The 27,333-nt window shown below is 44.5% G+C and overlaps 1 protein-coding gene across 2 annotated transcripts; it reads right to left on the bottom strand.

The window, feature by feature from the left end:
- Window positions 1–1,121: 1,121 nt before the first annotated feature.
- LOC113914287 (baculoviral IAP repeat-containing protein 2) lies at window positions 1,122–26,426 on the bottom strand. Of its 2 annotated transcripts, none has more exons than XM_027579372.2 (9): window positions 26,280–26,426; window positions 23,234–25,350; window positions 23,042–23,141; window positions 19,547–19,625; window positions 18,694–18,742; window positions 4,060–4,302; window positions 2,203–2,457; window positions 1,899–1,940; window positions 1,122–1,791 (listed from the first exon to the last, which is right to left on the bottom strand). In XM_027579372.2, exons 2-9 carry the CDS (start codon window positions 24,129–24,131, stop codon window positions 1,598–1,600), a joined length of 1,860 nt encoding a protein of 619 aa, XP_027435173.1. In that variant the 5' UTR covers window positions 24,132–25,350; window positions 26,280–26,426; the 3' UTR covers window positions 1,122–1,597. The 2 variants fall into 2 exon arrangements, with proteins under 2 accessions (XP_027435173.1, XP_027435174.1); XM_027579373.2 differs by lacking the exon at window positions 26,280–26,426 and adding an exon at window positions 25,538–25,671.
- Window positions 26,427–27,333: the final 907 nt, after the last annotated feature.

Raw genomic sequence — 27,333 nt, 5'->3', positions numbered from 1 at the left:
TGCTGGAAGACACGGTTTCTTCTGAGGCTTCTCAGCCCGGCTTGCTGATGGCCCGATGGCACCTTCACAGGCTCCTCCCGCTGGGTGTGTCTGGGACCTGTGCTCTTCTCAGGAAGACACCAGTCCTCTCACATTTGGGCTCAGAGGACCTCATTTTGCCTCAGTTAACTCTTTAAAGGCCTTATCTAGAACGGCAGTCACACTCTGAGGTACTAGGGAGATCAGGACTTCAACATATGGATTTGGGAGGCGCAATTCAGCCCATAACCACGGTGGACCCTCAATCAAGCAAAAAGGACAAGTTTCTAAAGTGATTTCATACCTTCTTTCAATTCCTCAAGGGCAGGGAGAACCCTCCCACCGACGCGAGGCCGTGGACCCACAAGTGCATCAGCACCTCACGCTGCAAACAAAGGCAAGGCAAGATCCTGGAGGATGGAGAAACTTTCACTCCTCCCAGGGTACGCTCTACGTAAAGGCACCTAAAGGAGTCACAGGTAAGAAGACACACGGAGTGTTTACTATTTGCTTTCCCTGGGCCTCAGAAGTCTGCTGCGGACCCAGGGGAAGGACGGGGCTGCTCAGGCCCAAGGAGGAGACACGGACCCCTGCCTGTGTCCACCCCTCTTCCCACCAGCATCTATGCAACAAAGCCATTACACTATTTTTTTTAATCCCAATGCAGATTTACCTAATTTTTAACATGGATTTTACTTATAATACACAAAGCAACTACACAGATATCTTAAAAGAATTTCATGAATCACATTATTTAAGAACACTTTTTTAAAGATTTACTTGAGAGAGAGACAGAGAACGAGGGGAGGGCCAAAGGGAGAGGGAGAAGCAGGTGCCCGCCGAGCAGGGAGCCCGACACTGGGCTCGACTCCAGGACCCCAAGATCATGACCTGAGCCGAAGGCAGACACTTGACCGACTGAGCCTCCCAGGCGCCCCTAAGAACACTTCTTAGTAATTTGTTTTACGAATTCCACTTTTATTTAACAGCTAACATCTGAGTGCTTACAATACACAGATACGACTATACAGTAAGTCATTTAACCCTGATATAACCCTATTAAGGCGTGGAGAAAATACTTAGGAGGAAAAAAAACGATGCAGTCTTTTTAAAGAATTTTATTAAGAGGTTCTCACAAATTAGGGAAAAGCTTATTGACCAGTAAGAAAGAAGTCCTTATTTTAAAACACAAGTGGAAAAACATCAAAGAGAATTTGGCACGGTAAGTGTGGTAAACTCCAGTGGTCCCGCCCGGTGTCCAAGTCTTGTCAACTGCACACTCTCAGGTCGTGCTCAAAGCTTCCAGAAGGAACACCAAACCCAGGCCCTTCCGACAGGACACCTCAGGGCACTGAGGCTCCCCCGTAACCTCCCCCGAACTCGCACACGCACACTAACACAGCCCATCACACACAAACCCCCCCTTCGCCTAAACAAAGATTAGGGCACAGGATACTAATGTTCTGAATCAAGATCACTAGTAGCAAAGCAGAATACAACACAAATGTCCTAATTAAAGAACCAATAATTCTTTTATACTTCAGACAGCTTCACGTGTTCAACAATGTGCTAAGGACCTTTATGAGAGAAAGGTACGAACGGTGCCCTTAATTACCCCCCTGCAGATGGGGCATTTTCTCAGAGAGGGGGCACATTCCTGGCACACGACCAGGTGGCCACACGGAATGAACACTATGGAAACTTCTTTGTCCATGCACACTTTACACGTCCTCTCTTCCTGCAGCCTCCTCAACTGCTCTTCCAGCGACAGACCTAGTAAGAACAGACTTCAGTGAAATTTAGTTTCTACTTTAACTCCCATTAAAGAAAAAAAAAAGGGTACTATTTCCCATTGGTCTTAAGTCTTCATTTTGTTTTACCTGAAACATCTTCAGTTGGAATATACTTCATGTTCTTGTCCACTGAGGAAAGAAAAACATACAAAAGGCATTATTCTACCAAATATAAGACTACGTCACCCACTACTCATTTCCTTGAACAACAAAGATGCTAGCTACAGATGAGGAATTACGCAGTCATACTACTGGGGCAATGGGAAGACCTCCCTGTTTTAGAACTAGTTAAATGTACAGACTAGGGTTGGCTAACTGGATTTATCATTTGTCAAACATAAACATGAACATAATCCCACAGATTTCTGAAATAATTTTACCAGAAACTCACCAAATAACTTCTTATATAACGTAGAGTCAATTTCTTTTAAACAACTTTTGAAGATGTTGGCAGCAGTGTTTCCTTTAACTAAAACGGTATCAATCAGTTCTCTTGCTTGCAAAGGTATCTGTGTTTTTTGCTTAATGATATCGTGTTCCTGTTTATTGATTACATTGGCCTTTAAAAGATTATCCAGGATAGGAAGCACACAAGTCAACTGTTGAAAGAGAGCCATTCTATTCCTCCGAATTAATGACAAATCATCTTCATTTAAGAAAGAAAAAAGAAAAAAATCCGTTAGATTTTAAAGGGCTCCAACGATATACACATAGTCATTAACAACCAGCCCTACAATTTAGGCCCTAAATTAACAGGAGCTTGAAAAAGAAGCATAAAGTTACTTGTTTGCACTTAAATTCAAACCCATCATTCAGAAAACTTCTGGAAGATTTAGCTAAGGCATATCATATAGTACACACAACACACAGGGTCTCTGTTTTTGTCATTTCTTAAAGTGGAGATATTTACACAGGTCTTTGAACCCTGCTGTTCCATAGAAAGAAAGCAGAATTTTGAAGGACAGTAAAACTATGGAATTAGTAATACTGACTTCTATTTGCATCCTATCACTATAGTTTTACAAACACTTTCGTACAAACTCCCTTATTTGATACCAAAGATCCTATCACTTGAATAAGGCGGGTATGACTACTTCTCATTTTCAAACACGGAGGAAGAAACCTCAGAGCACAAGCGACCTCCTCAAAGAGCCAGTCTCCTGATGACATTCTCCCCACCCCGTGCTGAAGGAGCATGGCTGCAGTGTGAGTCTCACCTGTCCCGCGAGGACAGACCCAGGCCCCCACGCCAGCCCCGCCGCTCCCTGGCTATGTGCCCTGAGCCGTCACTCCCACATCCATCTACTTCACAAACAACGTTTCCATGTGCTTGGCACTACGCTGAAATGTTTTGTTTGCAATTTCTCATTTAATTGTCCCAGAATCCCATGCAATTCATACTATTACCTCCATTTCATAGAATCGCAACCTGCTTTCTGACAGAGCCAGGATTTAAACGCATATCTGTCTCAATTTAGCAATCAGACTTTACCGTTCCCCTCCATGAGCACACGATAAGGTGCTCTTAAGCCACGCCTAGCATTACTTACCAGCTTCAACACAAAGTGTCTCCCAGCCCCCACCCCCCTCAACACTGTGCAGCCTTGGCCTCTGCAGCTGCTACATGCTGGACGCCACAGCTCGGCCGCGAGCCCCGGGAGCAGGCACCACGGCTACAACAGGCATGGGGTCGGGCATGGGCGCGCGTGCTCCGTTCGTATTTCCCGGGGGAACGATTACTCAACAGACTGAGCGTCCCCTGCATGAACACCACAGTCAGCTCCCTGATCAGCTCCCCACTAACTCTGGGCCAGGCAGGGGCCTCTCAGCAACTAAGACTTCACCATCAGGTCTATGTTCTGTCAAAGGACCACTGAGCAAGCACCACGGAGTCAAATACCATGTTAAGAATATGATTTCAAGGACATTTTTTTAAAAAACTGAAATAAGACCTGCACCCAACTTTCAACTCTTCCTTTCTCAAAGAATATAAATGTTATATATGAGCGAGGAAAGTAATACACTTCAAGAAGTTATACTAAAATCATCTGATTGGCACCAATCACAGACCTTATTGAAACAGAAATGCAGAAAGGAAGCTGTCATGCCTAGTTCCCAGCATGGCCCACCATGCGGAAGGGGGAGCACCTGCAAGTAGGTAGTGGACACACGCCAGCGCTCCTGTGACGGGTCACCTAGGCCTCCGAGCCTCGCAGAAACAGGGCAAGTGACTAACATTCCCGAGTACCTGATGCCATTTCTTCAGTTTGTTGTTCCTTCTCTTCTTCTCGGGTCTCATCTTCAGCATTAAGAAGCGCTAACACAATATCGTTAACGGTTCTGTAATTCTCCCCAGTGGTCAGGATCTTACTCTGCACCGTCTGCCTCACCAGGCTTCGACTGAAGCCCATCTCCAAGGCGGCCTTCACCACGGGGGTGTTCATCATGACTGCATCTTCTGAAGAACCTTCTCCAGGGCCAAAATGGACAACTATTTGAAAAGACATGTACCAACGCTTAATGCCACAAATATCAAAATACAGAGAAAAATCATGACTACAGCACAGTCTTTACTCTCATACTGTTCATATCCTGGTAAGGCACATGAGCTATTCATGCACCAATTACCTGTAATTCCCACAAAAGTATGAACACAAGAGGATCAAATGAGAGTGTAACAATATGCTCTACTTTTTAAAATATCACTTCCCGCATTACATCTTGGAACCTACTCAGTGAGAGACTCTGTAAGGACAGGGCTTAGGAATCTATGTCTTCTTGAAAAATCACAAAACGGGGGCGCCTGGGTGGCGCAGTTGGTTAAGCGTCTGCCTTCGGCTCGGGTCATGATCCAGGGTCCTGGGATCAAGTCCCACAGCAGGCCCCTTGCTCAGCAGGGACCCTGCTTCTCCCTCTCCCTCTGTCTGCCTATCTGCCTACTTGTGATCTCTCTCTGTCAAATAAATAAATAAAATCTCTAAAAAAATAAATACACAATAAAATCCCAAAATGATTCTGATGTACAGTCATTTTTGGGAGCCAATATGCTCTAGGACTGTAGGTACACCCCAGGAAAGCAGGGGAAATCAACAAAGACCTCATTAGAGCTGACGTCAGAATTTGGACTTGAAGGATACACGGGATCTAGAGAGGCAGACGGATAAACCAGGGGGAATAACACCGATGGAGGGAGTGAAGTGGAAGATTCGTTCACGCAAAATACGTCTAACAACGTAGTCACAAAATGTGGCTGAAGCAGTCACGTGACTGCGATCACGACAGACGCTCTGAGAACAGAAAGCTGTGTGAGGTGACTGAAAGAAACGAGGAGGGATGAGGACCAGTGACATGGGGTGATCGGGGAAGCACTTTCTGGGAACTGGGTCAACTCTGACCAGTACGGCACGTCGGCGGAAATTACAAAAAGCCGTCATCCTTCAAGACGCCTGACTGCCCTCTGCTGGACAAGTGCTCTAATAAACACGACTGCAGCACAGCCACCCACACACGGCTCACGGCTCAGGCGTAAGCCTGTGGGGAGAGGCAACAGCACAACAAGCGCATGAGCCGTAAGAAGGATCATGGGAATGTCTGAGAGGAATCTTCTAGGCAACAAGAGCAGCACAAAAGCCCGATTCGAGACAAAATCATGACATTCAAGAACTAGAAAAGGGTGCCTGGGTGACTCAGTCGTTAAGCACCTGCCTTCGGCTCAGGTCACGATCCCGGGGTCCTGGGATCGAGCCCTGCATCAGGCTCCCTGCTCGGCGGGGAGTCTGCTTCTCCCTCTCCCTCTGCCTGCCGCTCCCCCTGCTTATGCTCTCTGTGTCAAATAAATAAATGTTAAAAAAAAAAAAAAGAACTAGAAATAAAGTGGTGAGTGGCAGTCAGAAAGGAGGGTGATCCCCAGACCGTGTAGAGCCAGTTTATTTTTCACTCTAGGTGTGACAGAATGTTCTGCAGGCATTTGAAGTGAAGAATGATAAAACCTGGTCTGTGTTTTCAGAAGATGATTCTGGCAGCTCTGTGATAAACGTTCATGATGTGAGATGGAATGAGACCGGCCAGGCCATCATGAAGATGGTGACTGCAGTATGGACTGGGCTGACAGTGCCCTGTGGAGAAGGACAGACACACGAAGATTCTGGGTTGATGCCTGACTTGAGTCAACTTTCTGAGCTCAGTAGGTGGGTACCATTAACTGAGATGGGGAAGGCCAGACAAGATCAAATCTGAGGGATCCAAGACAGGAGAAAAGGTCTGCTCTGATCGTATTAACCCTGAAACACCCATTATAATCAAGTAGAGATTAAATATGTAGTTGGACATGCCAGCCTGGAGCTAAGGAAATGAAGAAATAAATTTGGGCCAAGTGGTGAGAAGTACTCCAGCATTTATGGTTTGAAAAAGGAGCCACCAAAGGAGACTGTTCATAATTAACCAGAGAAATAGAGGAAAACCAAGAATGTGGTGTCCAGGAAGCCAAGTGAAGGTGTCTTAAGAAGGATGCAGGAAAGTCATGTCAGCAAGACTACCAAGTAAGATGTCCCCCGCTTGTACTGTGACTCAACAGCAATTTGGAATACACCTGCAAACAACAGTGCCTTTGTGAAAGCTTTGAGATCCAGGCAGAAGATTATGAAACCTCCATATCCTCAGGACTTGGCTACAGGTCCACTTGGCTTGATCCTGTCACCAGCACCCTACACAAAAGAATGAGGACCCAGGCCTACCCATGCTTTAGCATACGGACACACAGACCTCGGTTCCAGCTGCAGACACTGAAATTGCCTGTGAACTGCATCCCACCATAGTCCGGGGAGCCCCTGGAGGTAAATCCACCAAATTCAGTCAGAATGCAGAATTGGAAGGACCAACCTATCCCAGCCTCAATCTGCAAACAGTCCTGCTAGCACAGGGACGCAGCAGGACACACTGGCCAGTGCACACCTGGAGCTCCTGTCTGCGCCTCAAGAGATCCTGCAACAGCTCCAGCCTCTCCAAATGCCATCAGGAAGCAGCCCTGCCCACCAAAGCACCTGGCGGGAGACATGCGCACCTGCGCCTCTGCAGCCAAGTCTGCAGACCTCAATTTTGGCTGTAGAACCAGAAACAGCCCTCAGGCTCAGTTCCCGCCCCTCTCAGCCATGGTCCAAGACCCCTTCCTGCTCCAGACAGGAGTCCTTGCACAGACCTAGGTGGAGCCACACCCATCTGCATATCTGGTAACAGTCCTGCCGTCTGTGGACCCTGCAGCAGATCTGGATCCCAACATCCTGTAGAACAATGTACTAGAGACAGTACCACCCATCAAGGGACCAGACAGAAACCACGCCAGCCTGAGTGCTGGTAACAAGCCCACCAAGCACAGATCCCACCACAGACCAAGCAACAGCCTCAAAACTGGTTCCAACCATGTATCCTCCAAGGGAACTGACAGGAAAAGGTCTTTTATCTGCCAAAACCAGTCTGTAAAGACTAGAAGAGGTGCTTCTTTCTTCAAATGCACAGACACCAATGAAAGGCTGCTCATATCATGCAAAACAGGCAATAGGACAACACCAGAGGAAACCAAGAAAGGTCCAGTAATTTACCCCGAAGAAATGGAAATCTACAATCTGCCTGACAACAAACTAAATATTATCATCTTATACTCAATGAAATTCAAGAGAACAAAGATAGGCAACTAAAAGAAATAATAATACATTTCAGAAATACATTTCAGGAGTTTAATATAGAAAAAGAAACCACAAGAAAGAACCAAACAGAAATCCTCGAGCGGAAGAATACAACAGAACTGGAAAACTGAGGCACGAGCTTCAACAACTGATCTGACCACAGAGAAGAAAGTATCAGAGAACTCGAAGGGAGATTATTTGAAATCAGCCAGTTATAGGAACAAAAACAAAAAAGAATGGAAGAGTGAAGAAAGTCTATGCAAGTTATGAGACACCGCCAAACAAATGAACATCCACCTCATAGGAGTCCCAGAGGAGAAAAAGGGGCATAAAGTTTATTTAAAGACGTAATAGCTGAAAATTTCCCAAATCATGGGAGAGATTTTCCAGTTGTTATTGTATTCTCCAGCAACAATAAAATCAAAGAACCACAAGCATGATCAACCCAAACATTATTCTCAAATGTGTAATAGTCAAAATGTGAAAAGAGAGATAGAGAACTTCGAAAACAGCAAGAAAAAAACGACTGCTCACGTACAAGGGACACCCTCAGTCTCTCCGCACACTGCCCGACAGAGATCATGCAGGGCAGCTGAGACGGACTCAGAAAACAAAACCACACCAATAATAAAGGCAAAACCATCCTTCAGAAATGAAAAAAAAAGATAAGACATTCCAGAAAACCAAAGTTGAAGGAGTTATTCAACATTAAACCTGCCCTACAACCAATGCTAACAGGTTATGTGCAAGCTGAAATGGACACTAAATAGCAACATGGAAACACACCCAAGTGTATAATTTCCTGGTAAACGTAAATGTGGAGTCAAATTCAGCATACCCTCTACTATTACTGCGTCTCTAGCGTGAAAGTTAAAAAACCAATAATATTAGTAACTACAGCTAAAATAACTTGTTAATGGATCCATATCAGAAGACATCAACAGTGCAAAATGTGCGGTGAAGATAAGTCGAAGTCTTAAGTTGTTAACCAGCGTAAAGCAACGACTCCATCTCTTAAGATGTTTTAGGTGAAAATCACAGTGAACACAAAGACAAAACCTATAGTTAAAGCACACTATGACAGAAAATAACTAAAAAAGGACTACAGCAAGAGAAGAAATGAACAAAGGAACTGAAAAAAAATCATTATAAGAAGTCTTAAGAGGACCGGTATTTACTTTAAAATGTAAATGAAATAAACTACGTTCTCTAATCAAAAGACACAGAATGGCTAAATATATTTAAAGAAACAAGACCCAGCAATATGCATCCTACAAGAGACTCTGGCAAGCTGAAAAGTGAAGGGATGGAAAAAAATATTCCATGCACATGGCAACCAAAGAAATGAAGAGTGGCTGCCTAACAAGTTAGACTTTCGGCCAAATATCAGTGAGAAGAGACAGAGAGGGTCACTACGTCGGGACGAAGGGGCCGGTGCACCAGGAGGACATAACAAGTGCACAGATGTGTGTGCTGAACACCGGAGCACCTAAATATTTAAAGCAGGGGCACCTGGGTGGATCCGCTGGTTAAGCTGACTCTTGATTTCAGCTCAGGTTGTGATCTCAGGGTCATGGGACTGACCCCTGCCCCAGGCTCTGTGCCCATCGGGGATTCTGCTTGAGATTCTCTCTGCCCCTCCCCCAGCTCTCTCTCTCAAATAAATAAAATCTTTAAAAAATATATTTAAAGCACATATTAACAACACTAAACTGAGGAAAAGAGACTAATACCTACAAGCAGGGGGCTTCAGTAGCCCACTTTCAATGTTGGCCAGAGCACCCAGACACAAGATTAATAAGGAAACCACAAACCTGAACAACAATCTACACCAAGTGGACTTCACTCAGCAGCACAGAACACATGCTTCTCAAGCTCTCATGGAACAGTCCTCAGGACAGATCCTAGCTTCTCCTCAAAGCCAGGTTTAACAAACTGAAAATACTGAAATCACATCAAGTATCTTTTCCACCTACAATGGCATAAAACTAGAAATCAGTAACAGGAAGAAAACTAACAAATTCACAAATACAGGGAAATCAGACAACACACTCTTGAACAACCAATGGATTAGAAAGGAAATCAGTATGAAATCAGAAAATACTTGAGACAAACAAAAACACAACATACCCAAACTTAGGGGATGGAGCAAAAGCAGTTCTGAGAGGGAAGTTTTTAGCAATAAATACCTAAATTAAGAAAAATGAAAGCTCTCTAGGGTGCCTGGTGCCTGGGGGGGGGCACAGTTGGGTAAGCATCCAACTCTTAGATTTGGCTCAGGTCGTGATCTCAGGGTCGTGGGATCAAGCCCCAGTCAGGTTCCCCAGCACTGGGGAGTCTGCTTGAGATTCTCTCTCTGCCCCTCCCCCACCACATGCACTCAGCACAGGCTAAAGTAAGTGAATCTTCAAAAAAAAAAAAAAAAATGAAAGCTCTCAAAAAAACAAAACAGGAAAAAAAAAACCCGCTTAATTTACACATCCAGAATACAGGAAAATAAAGTGGGGGATCGGTGAAACAGGTGAAGGGGATTAAGAGTACACTTATCTTGATGAGCACTGAGTCACGTATGAAATCATTATAGCGTATACCCAAAAAATATAACACAGTATACTAACTACCCTGAATTTTAAGAAAACTCACTAGTTTAAAAATAAAAACAAAACAAAAATATAAAAACAAACAAACTAAGCCTATGGTGAACGGAAAGAAAAATTAATTAAAGATTAAAGCAGAAATAAATGCCACAGAAACTATAAAAACAAAAGGAAAAAACAATGGCACTAACAGTTGGTTTTTTTGAAAAGAGAAAACTGACAAACCTCTAGCTAGACCAACCTAGAAAAGAGAGCACTCATACAAAATTAGACATTACAAATGACGCTCCAAATATGCAGAAGCTCCTAAGAGACTACTGTGAACAACTACATACTAAGAAACTGGACAATATATATGAAATGGATAAATTCCTAGAAACCTACAACTTAACCAAGACTGAATCAGGCAAAAATAAAATATCTCAACAGAGCAGTAACAACTATGATAACTAATGCAGTAATCAAAAATCTCACAACAAAGAAAAGTTTGGAATCAGATTTCACTGATGAATTCTACCAAAAATTTTAAAAGGAATCAACACCAACCCTTCTTAACCTCTTTCAGCATCCTGCAGAGAAAGAAACAATCCCAAAACCATTTCATGAAGCCAGCCACCCTGACAGTAAAGACAGATAAGGACGTTACATGAAAACAAACATCAGGCCAATATCCTTGATGAACAGACACGAAACTGGGGAGAGGGGCAGGGACAGCTAAAACGGTGGTGGAACAGGGGACTTCAGGCTCACCTCGTCCCTCGAACTCAGCTAGATAACTATCAGATCATACTAAATACCCCAGAAGTCACCCTGAAGACTGACAGAACACACTCCACAACTAAAGGGAGAGAAGAAGCCACATCGAAGAAGGTGCAAAGTGCGGAGACGTGGTCTGGGGAGAAAGGGACTGCAGGGGCTGCAGAGGGCAGGGAGTCCTGGTTGCAAAGAAGCGGGAGAGACAGGGGCACACCGGGGAACGCACAAGGAGAACGTTTCCCCAAAGCTACTGTCTGGGAAAACGACGGCTGAATTTCTTGAGTTCTCGCAACCAGCCAGGATTAAAGCCTGGAGTTTTCAAGGTCAGCGGGCTTGGCTGAGCTAGAGCCTGGAGGGCACTGCCCTACCGCTGGAGAGGAGGCAGGCAAACAACCCAGAGGTGGACAGCATGGAAACAGTGATCTGGGAAACCTGAAAATGCCTGGGGCACGCAGCGGGGAGATTATTCGCTCTTCTTGGAGAGGCAGCGTTCACAGAGCCGCCTCTCTGGAAACAAAGGAGCCCACTGGCCCCCCTTCCCTCCCCGCCCCTCAGCATAAACACGGAGCCACCTGCAGTAAACAGCGCAGCGCCCACACTGGCCGCCTAACCTGCTTACACCAGGTCCCACACCCCTGTGCTCTGCCGGGAAGGCCCTCCTCCGGCAGGCTTGCTCAGTCCCAGAGCAGCAGGCCCCTCCCCAGAAGACAAACGGAAACCCCTGCCCATACCACGTCTCCCAACCAGGGACTTCTGCAAGGCCTCAGTTCTGGTGGAGATGGTGTCAGGTCTCATTTCACAAGCAGACCAGCGCACACCTCATTAAAACTCGCCACACTCAGGCCAGGGACCAAACACTGTCCACAGCGGGCAAGGAGAGCCTCTGCAGACCGCTGGCCCGAAGGACAGAGCGGCCAAACCACAGCAGCAGAGTGCATGCAGCACACATCTGAGACACTCCCTGAAGCACCGGGCCCTGGGCACTGCAGGACCTCTTCTTCATACTCTCAGAACGGGTCATATAACAAGGCTTTTCTAACACAGAGAGAAGGAAGAGACATAGACAAGATGCCAAGACAGAGGAATTTCTCCCAAATGAAAGAACAAGATAAGGCCACGGCCAGAGATCTAAGCCAAACTGATATAAGTAACATGCCCGATGGAGAATTTAAAGCAACGACTGTGAGGATACTCGCTGGGCTTGAGAAATGAATGGGAGACTTCAGGGAGGCCCTTACCGCAGAGATAAGAAAATAAAACAGAATTAGTCAGAGATGAAGAATGCACCAACTGATCATGGAGACAGGCTTGATGCAAAGAACAGCAGGCTAGAAGAAGCAGAGGAACGAATTAGTGATCCAGAAGACAAAGTGATGGAACATAATGATGCTGAACAAAGGAGAAAGAAGAATCATGGAACGCGAGAACACACTTGGGGAGCTCAGCGACTCCGTCAAACATCGTAACGCTGGTATGACAGAAGTCCCAGGAGAAGAGGAGGAAAGGGGGCAGAAGGTTTATGTGAGGAAATAACAGCAGAAAACTTTCCTCATCTGGGGAAGGAAACGGACATCCAGATCCAGAAGGCACAGAGAATGCCCATCAAAATCAACAAAAGCAGGCCAACACCAAGACATACTGGAGGAAAATTTGCAAACCACAGTGACAAAGAAAGAGTCTTAAAAGCAACAAAAGAAGTCCTTAACTTACAAGGGAAGACCCATAAGACTAGCTGCAGATCTCCCCGCAGACACTGGGCAGGCCAGAAGGGAGTGGCATGATGTATTATTCAACGTGCTGAATGGCAAAAATCTGCAGCCAAGAATACTCTACCCAGTAAGGCTATCATTCAGAATAGAAGGAGAGATGAAGAGTTTCCCAAACAAAACCAAAGGAGGTCATAATCATAAGCCAGCCCAGCAAGAAATACTACTAAAGGGGACTCTGAGATGAAAAGAAAGATCAAAATGACAAGAAAGGAGCAGAGAAAATCTCTAGAAACAAACACAAATAATAAAATGCACTAAATTCAAATCTATCAATAATTACTCTGAATGTACATAGACTAATAGCTCCAATCAAAAGACATGCAAGTGTCAGGATGGATTAAAAAAAAAAAAACAACAACAACAACAAGGGGCGCGTGGGTGGCTCAGTCGTTACATGTCTGCCTTTGGCTCAGGTCGTGATCTCGGGGTCCTGGGACAGAGCCCCACATCGGGCTCCCTGCTCCACGGGAAGCCTGCTTCTCCCTCTGCCACTCCCCCTGCTTGTGTTCCCTCTCTCGCTGTGTCTTTCTGTCAAATAAATAAATAAAATCTTTTAAAAAAATTAAAAAATTAAAAAAAAAAAGACCCACCTATATGCTGCCTACCAAAGACACATGTTAGACCTAAAGACACCACCAGATTGAAAATGAGGAGATGGAGAACCACTGATCACACAAATGGACATCAAAAGAAAGCTGGAGAAGCAATATTTTTTTCAGACAAACCAAATTTTAAACTAAAGACTGTAACTAGAGAGGAAGAAGGTCACTATATCATCATTAGTGGGTCTATCCAACAAGAAGATCTAACAATTGTAAATATTTATGCCCCCACCTTGGAAGCACCCAAATACATAAAACAAATCAGAACAAAGAAATTCATTGAAATAATACAGTCAGAGTAGGAGCTTTAACACCCCACTCACATCAATGTACAGATCATCTAAGCAGAAAATCAACAAGAAACAATGGCTTTGAAGGACACACTGGACCAGATGGACTTCAGAGATATATTCAGAGCATTCCATCCTCAAACGGCAGAATACACATTCTTCTCGAGTGCACATGGAACATTCTCCAGAAGAGATCACATACTGGGTCACAAAGCAGGTCTCAACAAGTACAAAAAGACTGAGATCATACCATGCATATTATCAGACCACAACACTATGAAACTTGGAAGTCAACCACAGGAAAAAATTTGGAAAGACCACAAATACATGGACGTTAAACATGCTACTAAGGAATGAATGGGTCAACCGGGAAATCAAAGAAATAAAAGACTACATGGAAACAAATGAAAATGAATACACAATGGTCCAAAACCTTTGGGATGCAGCAAAGGTGGTCCTAAGAGGGAAGTATGTAGCAATACAAGCCTACATCATGAAGCAAGAAAAGTCTCAAATACACCTAACCTTACACCTAAAGGAGCTGAAGAACAAGAAGCAAGAAGTCTTAAAGCCAGCAGGAGGGAAATAACAAAGATCAGAGCAGAAATAAATGATAAAGAAAAAAAAATAGGTCAGTGAAACTGAGAGCAGATTCTTTGAAAGAATAAAATTGATAAACCCCTAGCCAGACTTAGCAAAAAAGAAAAAGGACCCAAATAAATAAAATCACAAATGAGAGAGATCACAACACCACAGAAATACAAGCAATTCTAAGAGATTATTATGAAAAACTATATGCCAACAAACTGGACAACCTGGAAGAAATGGATAACTTCCTAGAAACACATAAATTACCAAAACTAAAACAGGAAGAAACAGGAAACCTGACCAGACCCATAACCAGCAAAGAAATTGAATCAACAATCAAAAATCCCCTAAACAGGGCGCCTGGGTGGCTCAGTTGGTTAAGCAACTGCCTTCAGTTCAGGTCATGATCCTGGAGTCCCGGGATCGAGCCCCGCATCAGGCTCCCTGCTCTGCGGGGAGTCTGCTTCTCCCTCTGACCCTCTTCCCTCTCGTGCTCTCTATCTCTCATTCTCTCTCTCTCAAATAATAAAATAAAATCTTAAAAAAAAAAAAAAAATCCCCTAAACAAATTAAGAGTCCAGTGCCGGATGGCTTCCCAAGGGAATTCTCCCAAACATTTAAAGAAGAAGTAATACCTATTCTTCTCAACTATTCCAAAAAACAGAAAAGGAAGGAAAACTTCCAAATTCGTTCTATGAGGCCAGCATTACCCTGATACCAAAACCAAAGACCCCACCAAAAAAGAGAACTACAGGTTGATACCCGATGAATATGGATGCAAAAATTCTCAACAAAATATTAGCAAGTCGAATCCAACAGTACATTAAAGGACTCATTCACCACAATCAAGTGAGATTTATTCCTGGGCTGCAAGAGTAGTTCAATATTCGTAAATCAATCAGTGTGATACTGAAGAGAAAGATTAAGATCCATATGATCACTCCAATAGATGCAGAAAAAGCATCTGACAAAGTACAACATCATTCATGATAAACACCCTCAGCAAAGGTTTAGAGGAAACATACCTCAACATAATAAAGGCCATGTGTGAAAAAGCCACAGCTAATACCAACCTCACTGGAGAAAAACTGAGAGCTTTCCCTCTAAGGTCAGGAACAAGACCGGGGTGGCCACTCTCACCATTACTATTTAACACAGAACTGGAAGTCCCAGCCTCAGCAGTCAGACAACAGAAGGAAAGAAAAGGCATCCAAACCAGCAAGGAAGAAATCAAACTTTCACTATTTGCAGATGACATAAACACCTGAAAGACTCCACCAAAAACCTGCTAGAACAGATATAAAACATCAACGTACAGAAATCTGTTACATTTTCATACACTAATAATGAAGCAGAAACAGAAATCAAGGAATTGATCCCATTTACAATCGTACCAAAACCCTAAGATACCTAGGAATAAACCTAACCAAATAGGTAAAGGATCTGTTCTCTAGAAACTACAGGACGCTTATGAAAGAAACTGAGGAAGACACAAAGAGATGAAAAGACATTCCATGCTCATGGACTGGAAGAACAAATATTGTTAAAATGTCTATGCTACCTAAAGCAATTTACACATTCAGTGCAACCCCTATCAAAATACCACCAGCGTTTTTCACAGAGCCAGACCAACCAACCCTAAAATTTGTATGGAACCAGAAAAGACCCCAAATAGCCAAAGGAATATTGGAAAAGAAAAGCAAAGCTGGCGGCATCACAATTCTGGACTTCAGGCTATATTACAATGCTGTGATCATCAAGACAGCATAGTACTGGCACAAAAACAGACACAGAGATCAATGTGACAGAAGAGAACCCAGAAATGGACCCTCAACTCCATGGTCAAGTAACCTTCAACAAAATAGGAAAGAATATCCAATGGAAAGAAGACAGTCTCTTCAACAAATGGTGTCGGAAAAATTGGACAGTCACATGCAGAAGAATGAAACTGGACCATTTCCTTACACCACACACAAAAATGAACTCAAAATGGATGAAAGACCTAAATGTGAGACAGGAGTCCAGCAAAATCCTAGAAGAGAACACAGGCAGCAAACTTTCTGACATCAGCCATAGCAACTTCTTACTAGACATGTCACCTGAAGCAAGGGAAACAAAAGCAAAAATGAACTACTGGGACTTCATCAAGATAAAAAGCTTCCCCACAGCAAAGGAAACAGTCCACAAAACTAAAAGGCAACCTTCCGAATGGGAGAAGATATTTGCAAATGACTTCTCTGCTAAAGGGTTAATATCCAACATATACAAAGAACTTCTAAAACTCAACTCTCAAAAAACCAAAAACCCAACAATGGGCAGAAGACATGAATAACATTTTCCCAAAGAAGACATACAAATGGCCAACAGACACACGAAAAGATGCTCAACATCACTCATCATCAGGGAAATACATATCAAAACCACAATGAGATACTACCTCACAGGTGTCAGAATGGCTAAAATCAACAACCCAAGAAACAAGTGTTGGCAAGGATGCAGAAAAGGGAAGCCTCTTACACTGTTAGTGGACATGTAAAGTAATGCAGCCCCTGTGGAAAACAGTATGGAGATTCCCCCAAAACATTAAAAATAGAACTTCCCAGGGCACCTGGGTCGCTCAGTCAGTTGAACGTCTGACTCTTGATTTCGGCTTGGGTCATGATCTCAGGGTCATGAGTTCAAGCCCAGTGTCAGGCTCTGTGCTCAGCAGCAGTCTGCTTTAGATTCTCTGCCTCTCTCTCTGTACCTCCCCCACTTGCGAACACACGCTCTCTCAAATAAATTTTAAAAATTTTTAAAAAGAAAAAAATAGAACTTCCTTATGATCCAGCAATCCCACTTCTGTGTATTTATCAGAAGGAAACAAAATCACTTTCTGAAAGATTTATCTGCATTCCCCTGTTCACTGCAGCATGATTCACAACAGCCAATACATGAGAACAACCTCTAGGTGTTCATCAGCAGATCTGAATAAAGAAAACATGGTAATACGTGCAGAATATTATTTACCCATAAAAAAGAAGAAAACCCTGCCATTTGCAATAATATGGATGGACTTTACCAGATGAGTAATTTCTGAGAACATACAGAGTACCGGCTATAGTTCACAATATTGTATTACACGCTTGGAAGTTACTAAAAGAGTAAATCTTAAATATTCTTACCACACAAAAAAACAAAATTATGTTAGGTGACCGATGTGTTTATCTTAACCTGGTAATCATTTAGCAACGTATGTGTACCAATCATGCCAGCTCTTACCTTAAACTCACACAGTGTCGTATGTGAACCCTATCCCAATAAAGCTGGGGGAGAGCGGGATGAAGCACTCAACTGTTTCGAATGCTCGTAACAGGTCAAGCAGTGCATCTACTGAGACAGTGGTTCTTGGGGACCCTAACAAGAGCAGTTTTCAGTACAGTAAGTTCAGAAAGAATGGAAAAGAAGAGAGTAAGCACAGATGAATCTCTGTACACATTTTGTCATAAGGGGAAGCGAGGAAGTGAGGCAAGAGCTGGAAGAGGGCACAGGTTCAGGGTCTTCTCGGGGCTGGTCACAGTACATTAGGTCCAAACACTGAAATATTCTAGAGACTGAAAACCTGATGCTACGAGACAGAAAGGGAAGACCACTGCCAAAGCCAAGTTCTTACGCTGGCAGCAGGTTTGAGGTTCAGAGGACAAAGGACAAGTAGAAAAGCTGGCCTTAGTTCCTTCAAGAAAAGCACAGAAGGGCGAGTGGTATGGATACATCTCAGACTGGGGGCTTTGCTGGGAGGAAAGGGGAGTAGCTCTCTTCCGATTGTGTTTACTTCCTCAGTGACGCAAGATTATGAGCTGTGCCTAAGTCAGGGAAGAAAGCGTAGAACCTTCCAAAGAGAGAAAATTTGACAGTCATTGTATGGGGAGTGGCACAGGGTGGCAGGGCGGCCCATGGAAAGCTGTGGTCATAAACTTAAAGTGAGAACGGTCAGCCCTCTCTCTTCCAGCTCTCTCACACAGGAGGCAGTTACCACGTCAAGCACCAACTCCAAATCCTCAACAACCCTCCTGAGTCATCTGGGTCATGCTATCTGCCAAGAAATGGTGCACTGTTACCTTCATTATTTTGGACACCCTAACATATGAAAATTACATACATTAACCAAATGCCAGATGTGGCCAAAACTAAGTTCTAACCAGATCTTTTCCTATCCTTGCACTAAAATACTACACACCTAACAAATAGCTAAAATCTAGCCCAGTTCTTAACTCATCCGTCAACTGGCCCTTTCCAAACATACTGGCTTATAGCAAACTTTTCTCTTTGGAGGGGTTCCTGTTCATACTTCTCATCCAGTACTGAGTTATCAGTGATGGTTATTTCTCTTCTGCATACGTCCTGTTTCCCCAGTTGGAAGGTTAGCACTTGAAGAACAAAGATTAGTATACTTGCTAGAATGCTGTAAAAACGTCATCAATCTTAGTAGACACGTAATACTTATTAGTTAACTTCCCAACACTTTTTCCTACGTCCTCAGGAATCAAATCCTGTTTATATACTTGTGTGCTTAACATTCTTAGAAAAAGTCCCATTCTACATTTGGAATATTTTCATACATACTTGGTGGATCAGCATTTTCATCTCCAGAAGTATCTGATGTTGACAAAAGCTATGAAACAGGAGAAAAATAAGTAAAATAAAAAATCTCAGACAACCTTAAACAGAGCAACAATAAGTTTACCTTAAGTAACATACATACTCTTCTGAAAACTAGGTAATTTATACTTACTTTGCTCTATTTAACGTTAATCATCAATAAAAATCCCCTTAAACTTTACCTACTTCCAAATTAGAGTTCAAGTATTTCTCTAGTTTCAGAAAAGGAGGAAAAAAATAATGATTCCTCATTCCATTTAAAAGATATTTCAGCTGGATCACTCTCAGAGGCTCCAAACTCCTAACAAGTTGTTTTTGTTTATTTATTTTTCTGGAAAAGATGGAGGAGACACTACAGATCCTCCTTCAATCCCACCACAAATTTGTACAGTGGGAGACTGGGTGATTTTTCAGAAGCCTAAAAGCAAGAAATCTTTTTTTTTTCCTTAAGATTTATTGAGAGAGAGCAAGTGAGCACGAGCAGGGGAAGGGGCTGAGGGAGAAAAAGAATCTCAAGCACACTCCCCGTTGAGCATGGAGCCCAACATAGGGCTTGATCCCACGACCCCAAGATCATGACCTGAGCCAAAATCAAGAGTTGGATGCTCAACCAACTAGGCCGCCAGGCACGCCCCTAAAAATTTTTAAAAAGCCCTGAAGATAGTTACAAAAATAAAAATTAAATGTGTCATTAGCTGGATATAAAGCAACTAACCATACTTAATAAGAAAACAAATGTAAATATTACTCCTAATAATTATCTTTGTCATTATCATTTAGGAGAATTCAGCGTTGCCAAATATAAAAAGTTACTCACCTGCTCAAGAAGGTGAGGGTACCGAGCTTGAATCTCATCAACAAAGTCCTGCCCTTTCATGCGTATCAAGAACTCACACCTATAACAGAAGACGAAAATTACTTTTAAAAAGTGTTTTATACCAAAAAAAAAAAAAACCCTGATCTTCTAGAAAAGTGGCTTTCAAACTGTCTCATTGTGCTCCACAGTATAACCATTTTACATCACAACCTAGTACACATCAAGCAGGAAAAAAATCCTCGTAAATCCTCGTAAAACACTACGAACTCTTACTACATGCTGATGCTTTCTGGTATTTTCTATTTAATCACATTAACGAAAAATAATAAAAGGGTTCAGACCTCAAAGGAGCACAAGCTAAGACTTGAAAAATGCTGTTATGGACAATTTACTTTGGGGTTTCACATAGTTTCAGAAGCTGTAATTAATATTCCTAAAACATGATCCTTCACAACATAATAACTGCTTATCTATCTCTGGGGTCCCCTCTTCCATTACCACTGAAGCACAAACCCTCCCTCCAAAACACAGAGAAATATTTTCGTCTATATGCAATATGACGGTGTTTCCCAAAAACTTGTTCACAAACTGCAAGAGCTGCTCAAAGGCCTTCCAAGAAGCTCACCTAACAGCTACTTCCATTTTATCCCTTCAGTGTCTCAATCAACTGCTGCTGAACAGCTCAGTACCGACCCGCAAAATACGAGCCTCCACCTATACCATGCTGCGTGCAAAAACTAAGAATGAATCAGAGACCGAGATGTTAAACCCAACACAATGCAACTCCTAGAAGACAGTAGCAAATCTTTTTGTCCTTAGGTCACTAAACTAAGAGACCAAAAGCATAATCCATACAAGATAAAACTGATAAAATGACATCCTCAAAAGCCAACGTTAAAACAATGAAAAGACAAGCCACAAACTGAAAACTGGCAAAACACACCTGTTAAAGAACTTGTACCCAAAATGTATTAAGAACTTTCAAAACTTAGTAATTAAAAAAAAAAAAACTTTAAAATGGGCAAAAGATTTGGACATTTTACCAAAGGTATGTAGAAGGCAAATAAGCCGCTCACCTTCATTAATTATTAAGGAAATATTAAATTAAAACCGCAGAGAAGTATCACACCACACCTACTGGGATGGCCACACTAAACTGATGATCCCAATCACAGTTAAGGATGTGAGACACCGGGAGACCTCACAGGCTGCCGGCAGGAACCTACAACAGCACAGCCACTTAAGAAAACAACATGGCAGTCCTTAGGAGGTGAAAACTTGCCACACAACCCACCAATCCCACGCCTACCTACCCACCCAAGCCAAATGAAAACATCTGTCACAAATGTTTACTCATGTTTATAGTGGCTTTACTGCTTATCGCTCCAAGCTGGAAACAACCCAAATGCCCTTCAACTGCTGACTGGCTAGATCAGCAGAGATCGTGGAAGCAGGCTCACGACTTGTTTGTCAAGGAGATAAAACAGCTAGTTCTCTCGATGTTCTCAGTCGTCTGACAGTTTTAAATTATTTTTATTCTGGGACTGACTGACCTTCATTATGATCAAAGCAGCAAGTACAATGAGCCCTGGCTCGTCTCCCCCCCTCCCCTAAGAAGTTCAGTAAAGACAGAAATTGTTGTCTTCCATCTCCAGCATCGAAAACGTCCTCCAGCCAGCACTCAAATATGTGACAAATGAACATCTACACTGAAACTATTATCCATTCTGGTTTTCCATTTACTGAGATTAAAGGTTATCCACAATCAAAATTTGCTGTCTTCCGAAATGTTTACACAAAGCACCCTAGGCCTTTTTCCTTTAACCATCTAAAACAAAACACAAATTATGGAAATAAACCAAGATTTTGTTTTGTTTTGTTTTGTTTTATTAGGGACAAAATGCAGTAATTCAAACACTGTAACTGGAAAGCTGTTTTTGTCTTTTTAATACTGTTATTAGTAAATTTCAAATTTCATGTACACAATCCCATAGAGCCAAGCATAGTCATTTAAAATTCTGACAAAACACACTTTTTCCTAAATAATTTAAATAAAATATGTCACTTTTGAGAGTTAAAGTCAAATTTTACCTTGTTATATTATGAATATTAAAGATAAAATTTTTAAATACAACTTTTAACAGTGTACTGATGATCCATAATAAAATACTTCAAGTTTATCTTTATGTAAAAAAATGACAATAGGACGTTTTAATTTCCTGAAGGGGTTCAAGAGATTCCTCATTATGAAAGGCACTCACAGGTCAAAACACTGTCCTGTACGATCCCACTAATGGGAGGTATCTAGTCAGATGCAGAGACAGAAAGGAGAACCATGGCTGCAGGGGCTGGGGGGCAGGGGGCAGGGACGGGGAGTTCGTGTGATGAGTACAAGCTTGGGAAGATGAGAAAGTCCAGTGGTAATGACGGAGGAACAATGTGAACGTACTTAATGCCACAGAACTATGGACTGAAAAATGGTTAAAATGGTAAATTTCATTATGTATTTTTTACCACAATTTAAAAAAAATTATCTAGTCCAATGCCCCCATTATACAGATAAGGACAGAGTTTCAAATGGGTCACACCCCTTGTCCCAGTTCACATAGCTCCTCAAAAATGAAGAATTAATTTCTGATTCTACTTCCACGAACAATACTGCCTCTCAATTCTTTGTGGGCCACAGCAGAAAACAGGACATACTGCTAGAGACAGTGAGTAAGATATCACAAGATCTTATCACAAGATAAACTGCACAGAAAAAAACTTACAATTATAATGAGACTTAATCAGCTTTCATTATGATTTTTGTTATTTGCCTTTTTCTAGAACATTTTACGTCCCTTCTTATTCTCCTTTTCTCTTTTTTCCAACATATGTTCTTTCATGCTATTCTACACATCTCTGTAACGGGAACCCTACAGATAAAACATATAACCGTAATTATAAATGAGTCCTCAAGAGTAAGTTAAATTAGGGGTGCCTGGGTGGTTCAGTCGGTTAGCCACGTGACTGCTGATCAGGTCATGATCTCAGAGTCCTGGGATCAAGCCTAAGATCAAGCCCAGCATCGAATTTGCTTGTCCTCCCCTCCCCCTAAGCTCCCCCCACCCCCGCTAGCATTCTCGCTGTCTCAAATAAATAAATCTTTAAAAAAAAAAAGTAGTAGCAAGTTAAATTACATTCCGAATACATGACTTACAAAAGCAAACATTCTAGAACATTTTTATCAAAATAATTAATGTTAAAATTCGGTGTATTTTAAGTTTTTGAGTAATCTCTACACCCACTGTGCGGTTCAATGGTCCCCAGACCAAGAGTCACATACTCCTCTGACTGAGCCAGCCAGATGTCCCAGATTTGGTGTTTTAAAAGACCAATTCCCCAACAGCATAAAAGCAGCTCTGCTACACTGAAACGTAAACACAGATCCTACAAGCACACCTACTTCTTGTAAGCACAGTTTTGTGTAGAAATACCTTTCACAACAATTACCTTGGAAACCACTTGGCGTGCTCCACCCACGGGTCATCTCCAGATTCCCAACACCTTAAGCCACCATCACAACAAAAGCATTTGACATCATCATTGCGACCTAAAGAAAACAAGACTGAACTTAAACCCACATCCTAATACGTAAAACAAAGTGAACTTGATAAAACATACAACCACACGTCCGTCTCTTACCCACGTAATAGAAACCAGCACTTGCAAGCTGCTCAGGCCGAACGGGTACACTGGACGGCCAGTACATAAACGTCCTCAGTCGAGCTGCATGTGTCTGCATGCTCATATTTGAAATGCTAAACCTCAGCGTCTCCAGAGAATTTTCCAAAAATGGGCAGTTGGGGAAATGTCTGCGGTGTTCCGACATCGCATCATCCTTTGGTTCCCAGTTACTCAGGGTCCCACCGCAGGCAAAGCAGGCTACCTTGTCTCCGGGTCCTATATAATAAAAGCCAGCTCTCGCCAGGTCTGATGGTGACAAAAAGGTTAACGGCCACATGTGGTAAGTGAGAAACCTGGCTTCTTCAGTACTCATCGCGTAACTGTAGGGGTTAGTCCTCAATGGGGAGAAGTCTTCGACTGCTCTAGGATTAACAGGGTTTGGTGCAAGGCTGGAATGAGAACCACTGAATGAGCCACCATGTTCCAAAGTGGGAGATAATGAATGTGTGAGAGTGTGCCTCGTTGGAGAAGGATTCTTAAAGGTGGAATCCCGGCTAGTAAGAGTAACCAGACTGTGAATAAAACTACAGCTGGGGTAGAGCTGTTTGTGCTTTTCAATAGGGTTGTCTCCAGGCTTCCAGTTGTCCAGCATCAGGCCACAGCAGAAGCACTTGACCTTGTCGTTCACACCAGTGTAGTAAAACCCCGCCCGGGCCAGACTCCTCTCTGAGACGGGGACGCCGGCGGGGAACGTTGAGTATGTAGACATTCTATAGAGTTCACATGAAAAGTCGTATTTTATTTTTTGTTTGTTGCCAACTGTCTGATTTGATAAGATCGTGCTATCTTCCATGGTCCTCTTAATTCTCTGACATGAAGAACCTGGGACAAGTCTTTGGGAAGTAGTTTTGTGCATGAGTGATTTTACTTTTTAATGTCCAAAAACTTTCACCTGAAATTTCTATCTTCACACGATTTTAGTTTTTGACCACATAAAAGAATCAAACGATAGGCTTCTACTTATGTAAAATTCACTACACCTTCCTTATGGGATTTATGCTGAGTTTACACTCAGGTGGGACGAGTATCTGTCCTAAATTACCAAGATACCATCTAGTACTGTTTCGGATTATATTAACTCTTATGTAACTCAAGGGCTAATTGCTCATTATTTGGTGTAATACTAACATAAAGGCCTGAAAGAAATTGGCACACTTACTGAAATATGTTAAAACTGCTTGATTTTTCGAGGAGGTTGATATTCCCAAAATTCTAAATAATTATAGGGTACCTAAATTATGCCTTCAATATGCTTTTAGTTACAAGCTACAAAGCCTGTTTATCAAGCCAATTACTGATTATGCTACAAGTGGGAAAAACTATATGCAGGTTTCTTTCAAGCCCATTCAAAAATCTTGTTTTATTCTAGCAAACAAGAATTAAAGTCTTCATATGGTCATATTATCTAAAGGCCAGTTGCACACAGGTTATCACCACAGTATCTACTTAAATGGGTTGTACTAGCTTCAGAAACAACTTTTGAGGATATCAGCACCCACAAGCTTTGCTGAACCTACACCTGTTTTAGTGTGTATGATGTCAGATTTTGCTTCAAGCTAACTGCTACCTCTTCCACCTCTGTTAAATATTGTCGGTATTTGTTTCCATTTCCTGCAGCATCATGATTTGTCTTTCTTCCTCATTCTGCATACCGATAATACTTGATCAACTGAAGGTATTTTCTCCAAACTATTTAACCATAAAATTTCCACAACAGGAACTTTAACACTGCGTTTAAAAATTAAATAGCCTATCTTTAAAAATCATGTATCTAAATCATTCATTTTGTACAGATAAATCAACTTATCAAGATACAACTTATCCTTCCTAGTGTTATCTATGCATAATATTTTATGGACAGAATTGTTTATGCACCATATACCAATAATTAACCCTACTAGCCTTCCTTCTGAAAACCCTTGATATTTTAAAACTATAATTCATACACAAAATTACACTCCACAAAATTCAAGCTATATCCCTTTATAAAGTTTCTGGTTCTCTCCAAAATGGGATTTATTACTGCCGGGGAAAGAAACGAGGGGGAAAAAAGTAGACTCTTCAAGGCTGTTAATCTGAAAAGAAAAAAAAAAAAAAAGCTCTTTCAGAAAACTGTATTTTCATGGTAAAGAGAACTTAGACTTCTCAATGTATTCAGTACAGTCTAAAAATGATTTACACTTTAGATAACACACCTTAAGTCCAGAAACTTGTCACCAAAATTTTCTAACTGGAAAAACAATTAAAATAAGTGCAACATACCCCCAGCAGCACTAAGTGTCCTTTTAAAAAACGTCCAGCTCTGAAGACAGACGGACACGTCCCCGTAGGCAGCTACTTCGCTCCTGGTCTCCCCTCTCCTGGCGACAACATCTAGCAGCTAAAGGAAAGCCCCTCGGCCGGCCGTGCGCTGGATGCAAAGGCAGACAGCGCTGCCACGGAGGGCCTGCACTCCAGCGGCACGGCCCGGCAGGCGCCGCGCAGGAACGCTGCGCTTTAACGGCAGGTCCGTCGAGGACCGGGCAAAACGACCAGGAGCGAAACGCACCACGAGCTCACGAACAGAGACCCCAATCCGTGCGAAGCCAGCGCGCACACCTACCCGCACGACCGGCCTCGGCGACGGGACCCGGGCGGTGGGCACCCCGCGCTCCGAGCACACGGCAGCCCGGCGGGGCCGGCCGGCGAGGAAGGACTCCCCCCCACCCCCTCCCCGCGCCCGGGACGCGGCTGCACGCCCTGCGCGGACGCCGCCAGAGCTCCGTGCGGGCCGGCCCCCGCGCCGGGGCCCTGAAGCCCGCTGTCGCCCGCGAACCCTGGGGCGAGGGCTCCCCACGGACGACGTAGCGTCCGCGAGCGGGGAGAGCCCGCAGCCCGCCGCGCCCCTGCCCCTGCCCCCTGGCCGAGGGGCCGCGGCCTCCTTCCGTCCCCCCCCCCGCCCGCCCGGCGCCCTCGGCCGACCCGCCCGCGCCCCGACCCGCGCCGGCAAGGGGGCCGCACTCACCGCGGGGCCGGCGCAGCACGCGCGGAAACGGCGCGACGGCCGACGCCCTCCCGTGAGCCCGAACGGCGGCGATCCCCGGAGACGCGGCTCCGGCGTCCTGAGCCCCCGCCCAGGCGGGGTACGCGCTGACGCACGCTGACGCACGCTGACGTCAGCGCCACGCCGGGGCGCCGAGAGTCTGCGTCAGAGAGCGGCCGGACGCGCCTTCTTCGGCGGCGGCCCCGTCCCGCCGCCGGCGCGGCGCTGTCTTTCTCCCTCCGCGCAGCACATCCTCCTGAGGCGCCGTGGCACGCCCCGAGTCGCGGGGTCGGGCGGTCGGGAAGCCTGCGGCAGTGCCGCGCCCCGCGGAATCCCTCCGCGGGGGTGCCGGCGCCTGCGCCTGCGTCTGCGCCTGCGCCTGCGCCTGCGCGCGGGGTGGCAGCGGCCGGGAGAGCGGCGGGGCGTTAATTGGCGGTTGGTGACGGTCTGGACTTCTCATCTCCTGAGAGTCGCGTCCACCCTGTCATCGCTCCGTGTGTGTCTTGTCTGAAAGCCGTCGGCTCCCGTTCCGGGGCCGGGGACAGTAGCGGCGGGCCCCGGGCGTGGGCGCGGCCGGCGGGTCCCTGCGGACGCGGGGCGGGGTGCGCGCTGCGGGGCGGGGGCCGCCGCGGTTTCCCGGCGCAGGGACCCTGGGCCCCGCGGCCGCGGCGCGCCTTCCGAGAATGGAATCGGAGGCTGGGCCCTCGCGGGGGACGCCGGGGGCGCAGCCGCTTCGGCGCCGCGCACGCCGCCAGCCCCTGGGTGAGGCGGCCGGGGGAGTCCCGCGAGCCGGAGGCGCGGCCCGCGTCGCCGGCAGCGTCCGCGCGGGGCCCGGGCGCCCGCAGGCCGCGAGCCTTCCAGAGACGGCGAGCGTGGCGCGCTCCGCCGGCGGGACGGCTCCTCTCCGTTCTTGCCCTGACCGAGCGAGCCGGGTCGTGAACGGCCTTCTGCACGGGGAAGGCTTCACGTTAGAAACTCGGAGCCTTCGGTGCTTCTCCCCCGAGAACGTACGGAGGGACATCGGGGGGTAGCGTGC

The sequence above is a fragment of the Zalophus californianus genome, chromosome 11 (genome assembly GCF_009762305.2).
Source record: "Zalophus californianus isolate mZalCal1 chromosome 11, mZalCal1.pri.v2, whole genome shotgun sequence".
Classification (NCBI taxonomy): domain Eukaryota; kingdom Metazoa; phylum Chordata; class Mammalia; order Carnivora; family Otariidae; genus Zalophus; species Zalophus californianus.
Note: the sequence above shows the minus strand (reverse complement) of the source record. Positions and strands in the feature narration are given on the sequence as shown.

What these genes read in the sequence shown, in the direction of transcription:
- LOC113914287 (XM_027579372.2), bottom strand. Translation starts at nt 24,131, where the DNA reads ATGCACAAAACTACTTCCCAAAGACTTGTCCCAGGTTCTTCATGTCAG. An exon ending in CACGCCAAGTGGTTTCCAAG is followed by an intron (nt 19,626 to 23,041) that starts GTAATTGTTGTG and finishes CTTCTGTTATAG; the next exon opens with GTGTGAGTTCTTGATACGCA. An exon ending in GTTATATAAGAAGTTATTTG is followed by an intron (nt 1,941 to 2,202) that starts GTGAGTTTCTGG and finishes TTCTTTCCTCAG; the next exon opens with TGGACAAGAACATGAAGTAT.